This window comes from Blennius ocellaris (assembly GCF_963422515.1).
Source record: "Blennius ocellaris genome assembly, chromosome: 16".
In the NCBI taxonomy this organism is placed as follows: Eukaryota; Metazoa; Chordata; class Actinopteri; order Blenniiformes; family Blenniidae; genus Blennius; species Blennius ocellaris.
The window spans coordinates 26,313,467-26,329,543 of record NC_137665.1 but is presented as its reverse complement, the minus strand read 5'-3'; the positions used below and the strand labels follow the sequence as shown (position 1 = coordinate 26,329,543).

The window sequence follows — 16,077 nt, the reverse complement described above, 5'->3', positions numbered from 1 at the left end:
TTCCTGGGAGCCACCGCAAAACACGTCCTACATCGTCCGCGCTCACCGGAAGTCCCCACTTAAACATTTTATGAGCTGAAACGAGTTTGCACCTTCTACCTCAAAATAACTATTGTGTAAAACAATGAGTTATGAATTAATTTATTTTTTATTTATTTTTTACGTAAGGACTGGCCTCCGTCAAGGTGCAAGTTTTACTCAAAGTACATTTTGAATTAACACGTTTTTTTTTTTTGCTTTTACTCAATTAGATTTTTAGATGGGGACATTTACTTGAGCAGAATTTCAGCAAAGTTAATATACTTGTATTCAATTACAATATTTCAGGTGATCTGTTCCTTTAAACAAAAGCACACGACTTTATCTTTCACTGTAGTCAGTAAGTCAGTGGCGTTGGGACAGTGAAGATATTTTTGAGGATCGTAAAGTGAAGTGAGAGGTGGTGCGTCGTCCAATGCGAAACCAACTTTAATTGAATTTTGCGTCTGTGATTTTTATTATTTGTTTATTTATTTTTTAATGGCTAGTGGATTGCGACCCTACCCTTGTTTGTTCCTGCAGCCTCCTCACTACGCCAGCTCGGCATCGGTGAACATTCCGGAGATGGCGAGCCCCACCCCGGCTGTGGCCTCCAACCCGGCGGTGACCAACAAGGTGTCGGCATGGCTGCTGCAGACCCATGACATCGACGCCACCTCCACTGGTGAGACAGACGACCCCCCCCCCCCCCCCCAATACACACGGTTCTCGGACAACTCGTCCACAAAACTGCAACCCTGGTAAACTCGGGGTCAACTCGTCCACGGATGAGATTTGAGAATTTTTGGGAGAAAATAAATCCTGTGCAATGTAATTTTACACATTATTTCTAATTGATATTTTATATACGTTTCAAAATCTAGTATGTGTCCATATATATTTAGTATACTATCATATTTGTCCATGGGCCAGAGGCCACTATGCTATCATTTTGGTGGGCAAAGGCAACCATATATTTTCTGAAAGCTCACAGTCTCAGGTGACTGCAAATGCATGATAACCTTTTCAACTTGTAGCTTTTAGAAATTACAGCTCGGGAAAGATCAGAAATTGTGAAAAAAAAAATATGGCAAACTTTGAAAATGTAAAATTGCAATAGCTCGGCATACAAAACTGATATACGTTTGCTTGTAGGTTATTTGATATGGGGAATTAATTTATGCACTCTTATCATTAAAGGTCAAGGTCATGCTCTAAGGTCAAGGTCAATATCAAACAACGTGCAATTTTAAGGATATGACTTCATTTAACATGCTCTAGATACCACCACATACAGTTTATAGCTCCAAAAGTAATGTAGGCAAGGCTATGGGCTTTCAGGAAATGTGTAATATGCCTTGCCATTTCCGATCTTTGCTGAGCTGTAAATTCTAAAAGTTACCAAGTCGGAAAGGTTCTCATGCATTTTCAGACACCTGACACTGTTGGCTTTCAGAAAATATATGGTCGCCTTTGCCCACCCAGATGGTACCACTTTGTCAAAAATGGACTATATGGCATTGTTTCTCACTAAGAATGCTCTTCTATGCTCATCTTCTATCGGCATTGTGCTGTACATGCACGTTCCAGCTCGCTATGACTATCAGTCATATTTTAATCATGTTTATCATGTCACAAGCCCGCAGCTAGTTAAATTGTCACAAAGCAGCTTCAGACACATTAACGAGCACCCGAATGCATCACTCAATGCCGGTATCTATGAAGCGGTGTTTTAAGTCTACGGCTCATTTGTTTTCAGAAATGCAAACAAATGAAAACCGTGTTTTTGAACACTGCATCTCAGCCGGTGCACGGCTGTTGATCTTATGTTTTTCTGTCAAATACACTTAATAATCCCACCAAATGTGTCAAATATACTTTGAAATCCAATCCTTCAACTCAATAATGCTAAAAAAAAGTCGTGGGTGAGGTGTCCAATCTCACCCAGTACAGCCCTGGCTGACCTTTGACCCCTGTGTATCAGACCTGGCTCGCTGCCAGGCGGAGCTGACTGAACTGGCCCAGCTCATCCAGCGGCTCCACTGGCTGGAGGGCGGTCTGCCCATCACCAACACTGACCTGGAAATGCGCATCAGCATGCAAGTGAGTCCTCAGTCATGACTTTAAAGGCTTTTATTCACTCGATAGTTTCAGTTTTGATTTCTCCTAATGGTTAAAAACTGTTTCCTAGAATCTCTCTTTGGAAAAGCCCAAGAGGAAGACAGGCAGAACGTTGGGTCATGCCAGGACAATGTCCCGTGTTGAAGCTATGGGAGGAATGGTGAGAACCTCCATGTCCTCCAAGCCCTGATTTCTCTCCATTCATTTGAAAACAAGGATTTTTTTAAAAAATATATTATGACTGAAGACAGAGATGAGAAACCAATAGTTATTGCAGTTGAAAAGCACAGTATTCATATCAGAAGATTATCAGCAAGAGATCAGCTGCCTGCTTTTTAGCTCTGCTTTTGTGATATGATACATTACTTGTGAAAGAACACAGTAAATAGAACTTCTGTTGGGCTGCCCAACAGCTTTGGGCTTTCTTTTTGTGCACAATGTTTTGTTGTCATACACTATTCTCCATGCTTAACTATCTTTTCACGTTAACTCTTAGGGCAATTTTATGGAGTATAATTATAATTTTTTAAATTGGAAAATAAAGAATCTCAGGACATTATCATTATTATAAAGACATTTTTTTTTAAAGGGTCAAACCAAACCACAAAAAGACTTATTTAAAATTTCAGAGCATAAAGCTACTAAAGACAATTGTTATGAATTATCACCACTATAATAGTTCAGTTGTATAATTCCGTATTTTAATGCAAACACAACAGTGTATGTTTCATGAAACATTTAAAGTGGAATTTGTCATAAGCTCTCAAAACTCTGCTGAAGCTTGACTCTGTGAAAAGCACAACTGTTTAATGCGTCATGTATTCAGTGGTTTAACAAAATACTGTTGTCAGTTTGGAAGAAATATGGTGAAAAGTGACCAAAAACCGGTTTTGTGAAGGCGAGGTGGCAAAATAAACCACAAACTTAATGTTTGACATAATTCGTCAACATTATCACTCAGAATTGTTGATATTTGATGTTTGGGGAAGTTCAATCTTGAATGACAGAATGGCGAAAGCCTCCCAGCCTGGTTGCTGAGCAGTCTTCAATCTGCTGGCTCTGACGTCTTGATTGTCTCTCCAGTTCACTTCCAGCCATCTGAGCACTAGCAGCTCCGCACTGGGAGCGTCGGTCCAGTCCATCCCAGACTTCGTCTACTCTCAGCTGTCCAACCCTCAGGTCACATCACCGGAGGCCAAGAAGCTCCACCAGGACATCTGCACTGTGTCTCAGAGGGGTACGAACATCTTTCAGACTTGTTGTCTGAGGACATGAGAGCTGGTCGTTTCCCAGCCAGACTCCAGGACTGTGAAATGTAATGTATGGTCCTCTCTATCAACAGCCACAACATACACATAGCAAAAGACTGACTGATACTTAGTTTCCGTACACTCTGGCCAGTTCTGCTGCACCAAATGCTTGGAAAGAGGCTTCGTTCACACCGCAGGTCTCCAAGGTCTGATTTGTTTTGGTGTTTCACACAGTTTTAAACACGACCCCCATCAGACCGCAGTGTGAACGTTATCAGACCCCAGGTCGAGGGCATGGGCAGAACGAGGCGTGCGTCACGCTGAGCACATGGTTTACAGAAGTAAATATGGGCGTCACCCTGGTCGGAGCCAGGGTTGCCAGATTGGACCCTCCATTTCCAGCCCAACCACACCATGAAACCTCCCACCTCAAGCCATCCCAAATCTCAACCTCTGCATAAATCATGTTCAGACACGTCACTATCACATAAATAAACAGAGTGAAAAAGGTAGGAGAATTTGGCTCTCCAATTGGGGGGACCCGCCCAATCTGGCAACACAGGTCAGCGCCTGGAGATCCATTTAAGTGGTTGCACAATAGGAGCCGACAAAATGACAAGGGAAAGAAGGGAAAAAAGAGCACAGCTTTGAATGTTTTGGCTTCCTTCAGTGCAGATTCCCGTCACCGGTGTGGAAGTAAAGTACATTCAGACAGGGGTCACATTGGAAGACTTCAGAGACGTATCCCATTCGGCACCAGCTGTGATCCAGGCCTGTGTTTGCAATTGCAACTTTCACATGGTCACTAAACGGATGGGATGTGATGGGTCACTTGTGAGCAGAAAATCAGGATTGGGTCTCAATTCCCTGCAGCGTGAACGAGGCTTTAGTGAGAATTGTGATGCTGGAAGAGACAAAGAAAAACACGTGTCCCCTAAAGTCATCTTAACTTAATCTTCCTGCAGTTTGGTTGCTCATTTACACATAAATTATGCCCCTGAAAATGGCACTTGTATGTCATTTTCTGCCTAAAACAACTCCCAGAATGCAATACTTCTATAAATCTACAAGTCTTTTTGACCATGACATGCTGATAAAGTCCTGATTTTTCTGCTTGTGCGTGAGTAGACAGAAGACTAACAGTGGAGGATTCCAGAGTTTAACAGCACTTCTTCACAATGCGGCAATGGGTGATAATGAGTCACGGCGAATGATTTTCTGTCATTCACGGAAATGTTTGTGTTTCCAAAATGTTTAGCTTGATGGACAGTTATGTATTCACATAAGTTACAGATGCAATGCAGTCAAACAGGAAGTTGCCACGGTAAATCAAAAGGAAAAGTCTTGTGCTGAAAGCAGATTGTGTTTCACTTGACTGCAGCTGGTCGCTCCAGGGCAGCAGTCCAAAGCACCAGAATAGGGAAAAAATGTCTTAAAAATAGAAAAATCAACAGATTGTTGTGATATTGGTCCAGTCACTGCTGGTGTAACTTAAAGGCACGAGAAACAGCATTGTTATTTGTCGCAATGATAGTGTTTAATCACGAGGATGGCTGCACAGCATTTACTTTGAGGAAGAAAATGGAACATCTTGGTAAAAGTTTGTTTGTATTCATGATTCTTGACATGATCACATACTGTTATATAGTTATACTATACTAACCTGATGTTGCGGAACCTTCTTTCAAAACAAATTCTAAAGAGCATTTAAATCAGATTTATGTGACTTAACTTAAACTTACCCACAGCTGAAACAAGAATCTGTATGCGAACAAGATCCCACCACAAAAATCACATAACTTCTTCCTTGTGATGTTGCTTATCAAAGTCCACCAGGTTTCCACTTAAAATAAGGTTTTTCTACAATTTAAATGTGTGTGTGTGTGTGTGTGTGTGTGTGTGTGTGTGTGTGTGTGTGTGTGTGTGTGTGTGTGTGTGTGTGTGTGTGTGTGTGTGTGTGTGTGTGTGTGTGTGTGTGTGTGTGTGTGTGTGTGTGTGTGTGTGTGTGTGTGTGTGTGTGTGTGTGTGTGTGTGTGTGTGTGTGTGTTGCAGTGCATGCCTCCCTGAAATCGGTGCATGAGGTGTTGACCCTGGAGCGAGAGCGACTGCGTCAGGCCTGGACGGGACCAGACATGAGGCAGAACACCTCGCAGCAGCTCGCCACGCTCTGCAGCACACTGTCCGAGGTAACACACACACATTCAGTATCGCCCTGTGGGGAACAAAGCTGCCCCGCCCTGTTGTGTGAAACTGTTGAGCAGGTTTGAGTTGTTCAAGTTGTCACACGCCTCGACTTTCACCGTCACTCTGCTCTCAAACACAAAATCTCTCAATCTGAGCCGTTTGCTTGGGCGTCTGAAGGTTTCCAGCTTGCATGAGCTTTGTTATGAGCTTCTGTCCCATCTGCTGCGTGTCACTTCATGTCTTTTGTTTTCGCCATGGTTGCTTGGCAACAAACTGACTGGCTTCACGACAAACAAAAAATACAAAACATGCAAGTCACTGATGACTGCTGTCAAATTTCTCACAAATGACTGCCTCCAGAGGAAACTCCCCGTACGTTAACTGTCGAAGAGAAGAAGTGTGGCGAGGCAGCCAGTATACTACAGTATAGTTCCATCAATTTTAGTTACGTTGTCACACGCAGAATTCCAGGTGTTCAAAAGTAGTCCTCTGTGCATTTTTATTATAAAATATAATCAGATGCACTGACATTTGGTTTTCCAGCAGCAATTGTAACAAATAAGTGAATTCTAAGAGTCCATTTGTTTGTCGAAGCCTACATTTCTTTGTTGCTTCCAGGAGGATGGAGGAACCTGCGCAACAATTTAGTATTTTTTAACTGATTAACTTAATCTTCGAAGTGAAATCACAGTTGCATCAGAGCAGTAATGATTTATCTAGTCTGTTAAAGCAGAATTAGTGACCTGTTTAGCTGCGAGTTGTACAGCAGCCTGAGCCCCGCCCCGAAATGCTCTGATTGGTTGAGATGCAGCATGATGCCAATCGCAAAGGAGCGCTGCTCAAATTCTTCCTAGTTCATTTTGGCAGTTGCTTGAACCGGTGAAGTTTGAAGCAGTGAACTGCAGCTGCTGAGCAGTTTAAAGCATTAGTTCAGTTCAGTTTGTGTCTTGAATTTGTTGAAGTGCTGAGATCTGTGGTAATCGTGTGTCATGAGAAGTAAAAGGAGCAAAAGGACTTGATGGTCTGAAAACTAAAAACTTGTTGCAGATATGAGTTTGAAATAAATAAATAAAAAAACACCAACTGCACATGGAGAACACGTTTTCACTGTGACTGCACCAGGAAGTAGAACTTAAACAGTAATTTGAACTTTTGAGGTTTTTTAACAGCCATTTAATTTAGTTTCAGCATTTACAGTGGAAAAAAAAGAAAATATTTGGAGGAGTCATATTATACATGCTGTTTGTTTCCCTGATGAGTTTGACACCTGCCCATCTCTGTCTGAGAGCTTCAAACAGACCCTTCATTTCCAGCTTCTTGCAGAGGACCAGTGTACATTTTGATTATTTTATGTGATGATTTGAGGAAAGTAGGGAAATGTCTTCCAAAAGTTAAATCAGCTGATGAAATCACTGGTTGAAAGAAGCCTTTAACTAAAATCTGGGATTATCGCCTGTTGCTTTTGCTTGAGAACCATGTCTTCCACTTTTTCCAAACTCATGAAGCTGAAGGTGTTGGTTCTGTGTCTGTGTCCTTGCAGTGGTGGCCTCAGTTGGTTGCATTAAGAAGTCTGTTTTGCAGTCTGCATGTCTGTCTTATGTTTGATCTTGTTTGTTTCCCCTGCGTCTCTCCTGCCTGGCTGTGTGTGTGCGTAGCTTGACATACAGTCCCATCTGACCAAAGTCCACTCGCTTTCCCTGTCCTCTGACTCTACTGAAGAATCCTTCTGCACCGTCCGTCCGGACCAGGTGTGTACTGTGTGTGTGTGTGTGTGTGTGTGGGTGTAGGTGTGTGTGTGGGTGGTTTCTGGTGCCAGTTTTCTTGCATGCTTCCGGCTTGCATTTCATTGGATTCACATTTTGGCTGACGGTCTGAGCTTCCTGATTCTCTGGAGAGGAACAATTCACCCCATTGGTAAAAGATGTTGCCTCCCTCACAGCGGACGCCGTCCTTGAGCCGCCACAGTCACCGTGCGCCTTCCGTGGCTGACTCCATGGCGGAGTACTTTGATGCCAGCGAGGTGATCATGTGCGAGACTTCCTCAGAGGCCGAGGCGTCGGACGAGTCAGGCCTGAGTGACATCACCACCACCAGCAACTCTGAGCCTGAGGAGGGTCACTGTGAGTTTATCTGGCCAACACAGCAACACTAGGCCAACATGAGTGAATACTAACAGTGTTTCCTGTGTTCTCATCAGCCACTGCCACCCTGAACTACAGAGCCAGTCTGAGCAATGAGCCTGAGAAGCCCAACCCACTGCCCGCCGACACAGGTAGCAGCAACACCTTGGCTGCAGTCAGAGCCACGTTTTTCCACATCAGGACAGCAGCTCCAAGCTGCAGCTTTAAATCTGCACATTTGTTGAATGTTATCCTCCTGGAAAAAGTGAATCATTTGAGAGAAGCAATAGCAGTGGAGGCCACTGCACACATGAATGAACACCTGACCGGTAAAACTGCAAAATAAACAGTCATAGCATCAAGAGACGTTGCAGTACACAATCATTGGAAAGTGGCAATGCATTCAAACCGGTCCAGCGGAGGCTCTAATCTGGCTTTCTGGATGACCGTCCACAAAGTTTAAAAATGGCATTCAGAGCAAAAGTTTTAGATAAAGTAGTTCCTTGTTCTAATTGGTTTCAGTGAGAGTTGGAGAAGCAAATGAGACTAGCGATGGCAATCGTTAAGATTTTAACTATTCCAATTCCATTTTCGATTCTGCTTACTGATTCAGTTCTTTATTGATTCTCAGTAAAAACCCGCAGTATGAACAGCAGAGGACGTAGAATCGTTGCTGATGGATTGAAATTCACTCTGGAGCAGATCAAAAACACAACATTCAGTCAAAGTCATTGCTGCTGTGTGAGAATCTTTCTGCATATTGATGAAATATTCATTTGGCAACTATTGCAAATTGTCCTGTCATCGTCCTTTCTCATGAACTGGAATTAAACCTTCAAGCCTTTCTGCCACTTGGGCACCCCAGGTTTCCTGCTGGCTGCACTGGTGATGTGGCCACATTCATGCATACAGGAATCGATCAGGGAATTGTTTGCAAAGTTGGCCAGTGATTCCGCAGAATTGAAAGACTGGGAACTGGTTCTCAACGAGAACTGTTTTTGGATTCCCATCCCTAAACGAGAGCCAGAACTCAACAGCAACAGGAATTTCCCCCAACAACAGAATCCCAATAATGAAGTGAATGTTGTGTGGGTTCATTGTGGCTTCATTGTTTGATTTCCTTGTGTTTCAGGACGTCGCACTATCCTGCCGGCTTCCGGAGCAGACAATAGCCACATTGGCATCATGACCATCCTGTACAACAACATCGGCAAAGACCTGTCCAGAGTGTCCATGCCAGTCGCCCTCAACGAGCCGGTGTGTCTGTTGCAGAGACTGAGTGAAGAGCTGGAGTACACAGAGCTGCTGGACGTCGCCAACCAGATTGACAACCCCTTCGAGAGGATGGTGAGTTATGTTGACTCGGATATGCTCAGCGAAAACTGAGGTCTTGGCAATTCATCTATCCATCCATTTTCTGCTGCTTATCTGGGGATGGGTCGACACCTCCTCCAGCTCTTCTGGTGGCACCCCAAGGCGTTCCCAGGCCATAGAGAGACATAGTCCCTCCAGCGTGTCCTGGGTCTGCCCCGAGGCCTGCTACCAGAGGGACATGACCAGAACACCTCCCTAGGGAGGCGTCTGGGGGGCATCTGAAATAGGTGCCTGAGCCACCTCAGCTGGCTCCTCTGGATGTGGAGGAGCAGCGGCTCTACTCAGAGCTCCTCCCTGGTGACTGAGCTCCTCACCCTATCTCTAAGGGTGACTGAGCTCCTCACCCTATCTCTAAGGGTGACTGAGCTCCTCACCCTATCTCTAAGGGTGACTGAGCTCCTCACCCTATCTCTAAGGGCGACTGAGCTCCTCCCCCTATCTCTAAGGGCGACTGAGCTCCTCCCCCTATCTCTAAGGGTACACCCAGCCACCCTACGGAGGAAGCTCATTTCAGCCGCTTGTATCCGGGATCTCGTTCTTTCGGTCATGACCCATAGTTCATGACCATAGGTGAGGGTAGGAACGAAGATTGACCGGTAAAGCGAGAGCTTCACTTTTTGGCTCAGCTCCTTCTTCACCACGACGGACCGATACAACGTCTGCATAACTGCAGACGCTGCACCGATCCGCCTGTCGATCTCATGCTCCATCTTTCCCCACTCGTGAACAAGACCCCAAGATACTTGAACTCCTCCACTTGGGACAAGGGTACTCCACCGACCTGGAGGGGGCAAGCCACCTTTTTCCGGTCGAGAACCATGGCCTCAGATTTAGAGGTGCTGATCTTCATCCCAGCTGCTTCACACTGGGCTGCGAACCGTGTCAGCGCACGCTGAAGGCCCAGGCTTGATGGGGCCAACAGAACCACATCATCTGCAAATAGCAGAGATGAGATCCTGTGGTCCCCAAACTGGACCCCCTCCGGCCCCCGGCTGTGCCTAGAAATTCTGTCCATGTATATGATGAACAGAATCGGTGATAAAGGACACCACTGCCGGAGGCCAACGTGCACTGGGAACAGGTCCGACTTACTGCCGGCAATGTGAACCAGACTCCTGCTCCGGGAATACAAGGACCGAACAGCCCTCAACAAGGGACCCTGGACTCCATACTCCCGGAGCACCCCCCACAGGACATCTCGGGGGACACGATCGAACGCCTTCTTCAAGTCCACAAAACACATGTGGACTGGTTGGAAGAACTCCCATGAACCCTCAAGCACCTTGTGGAGGGTATAGAGCTGGTCCAGTGTTCCACCATCAGGAGAACCTGGTGGAGGGTATAGAGCTGGTCCAGTGTTCCACGACCAGGACGAAAACCGCATTGTTCCTCTTGGATCCGAGGTTTGACTAACGGCCGGACCCTCCTCTCCAGTACCCTGGAATAGACTTTCCATGGAGGCTGAGGAGTGTGATCCCTCTGTAGTTGGAACACACCCTCCGATCCCCCTTCTTGAAGAGAGGGACCACCACCCCGGTCTGCCAGTCCAGAGGTACTGTCCCCGCCCGCCACGCAATGTTGCAGAGACGAGTCAGCCACGACAGTCCCTGCACATCCAGAGGCTTAAGGAACTCTGGGTGAATCTCATCCACTCCCGGTGCCTTGCCACCGAGGAGCTTCACAACAACCTCGGTGACTTCAGCTTGGGAAATGGACGAGTCCACCTCTGAGAACCCAGTCTCTGCTTCCTCAATGGAAGACGTGGTGGTGGGATTGAGGAGGTCCTCAAAGTATTCCTTCCACTGCCCAACAATATCCCCAGTTGAGGTCAACATTCCCCAACTACACTGTAAACAGTGTTGGTGGAGAACTACTTCCCCCGCCTAAGGCGCCGGACGGTTTGCCAGAATTTCCTCGGGGCCGACCAAAAGTCCTCCTCCATGGCCTCTCTGAACTCCTCCCAGACCCGAGTTTTTGCCTCCACCACAGCCTGGGCTGCGGCTCGCTTGGCCTGCCGGTACCTGTCGATTGCCTCGGGAGTCCTATGAGCTAACAGTGCCCGGTAGGACTCCTTCTTCAGCTTGACGGCATCCCTTACTTCCGGTGTCCACCACCGGGTTCGGGGATTGCCGCCACGACAGACGCCAGAGACCCTGCGGCCACAGCTCTGAGCAGCAGCTTCGACAATGGAAGTGGAGAACATGGTCCACTCGGACTCAATGTCTCCAACCTCCTCCAGGATCTGTGAGAAGCTCTCCCGGAGGTGGGAGTTGAAGACTGTGCAGACAGAGGTTGGCAAATGAGCCCCAACCCCAGGCCTGGCTCCAGGGTGAGGCCCCGGCTGCGCCTCACTGGGCGACGTCTCTCCTCATTTTCGATGTTTGACCATGGGGTATGTTGAACTGATTTTAGTCTGACCCATCACCTGTTTGCCTTGGGAGACCCTACTGGGGGGCATAAAGCCCCCTGACTACATAGCTCCGAGGATCATTCAGGTACTCAAACTCCCCCACCACAATAAGGTAGCAGTTCAAGGGGGAGAGGTCTTGTCGATGTCCAACAATTCCTGACCAGATGCATCCGTCTTCAGGTTTATGTGGCGGCGTTCTCTATCTCCGGCTATGCCTGGGCCTCCTGGAGAAATCGCTACAAACCCTTCAACCCCGTTCTTGGAGAGACGTATGAGAGTCACCAGGAGAACCGAGGTTTCCACTACATCAGTGAGCAGGTAACCATCTGAAAGCAGCATTAACTCTGCATTGACGTCCAGCTGCAGACACACTGTAAACCTGCGGTCTGCACATTCAGGTTAGCCATCATCCGCCCATGTCTGCCTGCCATGCAGAATCAGAAAACTTCACGTTTTGGCAAGGTAAGAGTTCAGTGAGCAGCGATGAATCAGGCTCAGACTGGAGTCAAACATCTGCTCTCCTCTGTCCCTCTCCTCAGACCAGAGATGGAAGAACAAGTTCTGGGGGAAGTCGATGGAGATCATCTCCAGTGGACAGGTCAACGTTTCCCTCCCCAAGTGAGTCTCTGCTGCTCTTCATTACAACCTGTCAGATAAACGCTATTCCAGATAAAGGTTGGAGAGAATATATGGAGTGCACTGCCACAAATCAGTCATAACATTATGTCATGGGGCTTCCTAGCTGGTGGGACTCTAGGAACCAAGGGCAGTTTTTCCCCACAGACTTTGTGGTTGAAGGAAGCATCAATTTGTTTAATTTGAGTTTGGCAAGTTTTCCCAGTCTGCAATGGTCATTTTTAAAACGGATTCACGTTAGTTTATCCCTCAAAATCTGGTCTGATATGGTTTGAGAATATCAACAGAGAAATCCAGCTGTTAGGCTGGCCTGCATTCTATGCACACCCCCCCCCCCCCCGCCCCCAGCTTTCATGGATCATAAATATTAGCAATTAGTCGCAAAGAATCACAAAAAATGGGGATCTAGTTTGTTGTGAGGATTTGTGTCAAACAATTTGGGTAAAAAAGACATGAACATTTATAGATCTGTATTTTTTTTGAGGCATCATTGAGAAATGCTACGACACTTTTACAAAGGTTTTATGTACACCACCAAGACTTCAACAGATTATATTCGATGACACTGGGGGAAGGAAGCCAATCTAGTCATTCGAGAAAAACATACGGCTACCACTCTGGTAACACGTTTCTCACTATGGTGGGATTTATTGATTGATTGATTGATTGATTTTCATTTATTCACTACCTGCTGGACAGAGTGTGGGGTGGTTTATTATGGCTGCTTTCATATATTTTGGTCTCAGTCAAATTTAGAAAAGAAGCTGGAAGGAGGTGGAAGAATTAATATCAGAAACCTTTGACATAGTGCTGGAGTTTTCCTTCATGTCACTGTACTTGTAAAGGTTTAGTGCAGTGAGGTGTCTCTTTGTGCAGATATGGTGATCACTATGAGTGGAACAAGGCCGTGACGTGTATCCACAATGTGCTGAGTCAGCAGCGCTGGCTGGAGCACTACGGCGAGGTGGTCATCACAAACAAGAACAGTGATGCTTGTACCTGCAAGATCACGTTCGTCAAGGTGAGAACCGGCTCGGAGATAAAGCTCAGTTAGACCAGCTCCTGCCTGCTTTGTTTAACCGCCGTCCTTGCCCCTCATCAGTCTCGCTACTGGAGCTCCGACAACAGTAAGAACGAGGTGCAGGGCGTGGTCCTGGACCGGGCCGGACAGGTGGTCCATCGCTTCGGAGGCCTGTGGCATGAAGGCATCTTCTGTGACACTCTGCCCACACCCAAATGCATCTGGAAGCCCAGTAAGTCCTGTTGAATGCTGTGGCTCAGGTCCTTTTGAAACATTTGTAGGACTCTTCTTATTTGAATCCTCCACTTACTTTACTGTACTATATGCATTTTGTTTCCCCCCTTTTGCTGGTAGATCTGATGAGTTGACACATTTTCTTATTGACTCCTGTTCAACTGAGGCGGTTGTGAATCTAATTTTTAAAAGTAATTTTCATATGTTCTGTCAATCTTTTCTGGTTCATATTCCAGACTATTGATAATAGATGGTTATGGATTGCATTCACGAGTTGCTGTTCCTTATTCGTCTTGCTTTAGGGCCCGATTCATAATGAATTTGTTTTGTGTATACAATTTTCTTTTCCATGAATCTTGTTTATTTTTATCTTCACTTCTTTAATCAGTTAAAGTGTGCCTGGGTCATTCAAATGTTCATGTAATTGTCATTTTCAGTAGTAGTATTGGATTTCTGGTTCAATACAATGTTAAAATCTCCTCCACATATTAGGATCCCTTCTGTTTCTTGTTACATGTTCTCCAATACTTTTCTGAAAAAGCCCCTCACTTTCCGGAGGTGCATAAATATTGATGAGTTGATTTTCAACTTTCCCCTTGACTATGATGTGCCGTCCCACTTTGTCTTTTGTCTCATTTAAGGTGTTAAATGATCTTGCATTTTTATCCTCCGTTTCCTTCAGATTAGCAGAAACCTCGACTTTCGCCGCCATTTCTTTAGCCGCTCATCTGGAAATGTTCCGTATTTAACTTAGACGTCTCCCTCCTTCCAGACGTGCAGCCTGATGACCACTTCGACTTCTACGGTTTCTCCCGTTACGCCCGAGAGCTGAACGAGCTGACTGCAGAGCTGAAGACGGTCCTCCCTCCCACAGACACGCGCTTCAGACCAGATCAGAGGTCAAACGTCTTTGTCTTCCCTGATTGTGCAAACGTCTACTCTGTGCTCACCACACCTCTGCTCCCCGTCAGGCTCCTGGAGGAGGGCAAAGTCCTGGAGGCAGACAAGAAGAAGGACGAGGTGGAGGAGAAGCAGAGAGAGAGGAGGAAGGAGATGGCAAAGAGAGGGGAGGAGCACATACCCAGGTTCTTCAGGTGAGATGTTCTGCTTTGGAATAAATGTAAGGTTCTTTTGTACAACTGGACAGTTCAGTGAAAAACATTTAGTCAGCCTATGTCCAGATCATTGTTCTGGAAATGGTCCATTATTTTCTTTACTGACATCTACAGAGGTGTTCGTATTTATTGCAAATGATGTTTTGACATCATTATACTTTAACAACTTGCAGGATGAAGGACTAGTCAAATGTGATGAAGAGAAGTGTTACTAAGATCATTGCAGGTCACTGAAGGTGCCGTTTGCATGGTTTTACAGAAAAACTGTGGATAAGGCTGGAAGAGAGGTGTGGAAGTACAATGGGACTTACTGGCAGCTCCGCAAAGACCCCGGCTTCTCCAAGATGGAAAACCTGGACCTGTGGTAGAGCGTTGGTGGACCGCTGGCCGTTGGTTTACCATTAGTGGACCGATGGCGCTTTGGTAGAACTGTGCTAGACCTTTGATGGATGTTTGGAGACTGCACCGACCAGCTGAATGAAAGGACTCCCATGTGCCTCTCTTGCCAAACACAGTGACATTAGAATGTCGTAGCAACCGCAGATCAAAGACCCAGAGGTCTGGAGCAGCAAGGACTCTCGAAGCATACATGACCCTCTTCTTGGTGTTTTCTGGTGCCGCATAGAGGTGAGGTGCCTCTATGGAACTCATGAAGACTGATTTGGATGAAGCCAGGTGTCTTTCCTGTCACTTGCCTACCTCTGCATGTAAAATCTGTGTTTAATCAGAAAGTTGACACTTGAATTCTACTTTTCAAAGCATTTATTTTTGTGTGGCCCTTTAGAAAATGCTGGGTATAAATCTGGTTTGATATCCGAGACCTGTGTTATGTAAAGTGTCTCAAATTTTAATTGTGGGATGAGTGTCATGTGATGCTACTCTTGATACTTCAACATCAGTGGGAGTATTTTCAGCCAGCGTCGCTCCTGATGGCCGTGATGAGTGGAGAAACGGGGGGAACTTTAATGTCTATTGGGCGTTTTACAGGGGAACTGGTGTTGTCCTGCTCTCTTCCTCAGTGGGTCTTTTGGTATCAGCGTGTTTGATTACCTCTGTTTGGGTACATGGGTGTCTGCAGGATTAGCCTCCCCTCATTCTTCCTCGCCTGTGTGATTGGTCAAACATGAACTGGAGGAGGAAGAGCACGTCTCGGACATTTACACTCCGTTAATGCAATGAAATACTTTTTAAATTTTGATGTTTCAACAATAGATTTTTTGTGGAAAAGAGACTTCTGTTGAATCCCTGTGAAATAATCTTTTGTCTTTGTGGTTTAGTTTCAAATAAAAGGTTCCCTAATCAAGATTTTTGTAACATTATTTACCCAAATAATTTTCAAGTTTTACTTATATCAAGTGTCTACTAAAGTGATGAAAATGTCTAAAACAACTGAAAACGGTCTCACTTTGTTCAGCTGTTTTTAGCAGTTTCCACTCATTTTAAGCTGTTTTGTCCACTTTAGTCTTTTTCACAGCTTTTTTACACAATTTTTATAGAATCAAGTCATATTAGCGGTTTCATCTTTCCTTTTCCCAACATTATAGCAGTTTTACTTTGTTTTTACTGTTTCAGGCTTTTTAAGCGGTGAATCAAA

The 16,077-nt window shown here is 45.5% G+C and overlaps 1 protein-coding gene across 7 annotated transcripts in view; it reads left to right on the top strand.

Moving 5' to 3' along the window:
- LOC308141165 (oxysterol-binding protein-related protein 7-like) overlaps positions 1-15,781 on the top strand; it is a 46,192-nt gene extending 30,411 nt beyond the window's left edge. For 6 of the 7 annotated variants that reach the window (XM_080511208.1, XM_080511207.1, XM_080511211.1 and 3 more), the window contains 17 exons: positions 562-703; positions 2,003-2,121; positions 2,210-2,299; positions 3,223-3,376; positions 5,442-5,575; positions 7,229-7,321; positions 7,513-7,693; positions 7,771-7,845; positions 8,826-9,040; positions 11,658-11,795; positions 11,876-11,939; positions 12,017-12,095; positions 12,990-13,134; positions 13,216-13,366; positions 14,141-14,267; positions 14,340-14,462; positions 14,743-15,781. In XM_080511208.1, coding sequence (XP_080367334.1) covers positions 562-703; positions 2,003-2,121; positions 2,210-2,299; positions 3,223-3,376; positions 5,442-5,575; positions 7,229-7,321; positions 7,513-7,693; positions 7,771-7,845; positions 8,826-9,040; positions 11,658-11,795; positions 11,876-11,939; positions 12,017-12,095; positions 12,990-13,134; positions 13,216-13,366; positions 14,141-14,267; positions 14,340-14,462; positions 14,743-14,851 — 2,139 coding nt within the window. In that variant the 3' untranslated portion in view covers positions 14,852-15,781. The remainder of the gene's footprint in view (positions 1-561; positions 704-2,002; positions 2,122-2,209; positions 2,300-3,222; positions 3,377-5,441; positions 5,576-7,228; positions 7,322-7,512; positions 7,694-7,770; positions 7,846-8,825; positions 9,041-11,657; positions 11,796-11,875; positions 11,940-12,016; positions 12,096-12,989; positions 13,135-13,215; positions 13,367-14,140; positions 14,268-14,339; positions 14,463-14,742) is intronic. The other variant, XM_080511210.1, reaches the window with a different exon arrangement.
- Positions 15,782-16,077: the final 296 nt, after the last annotated feature.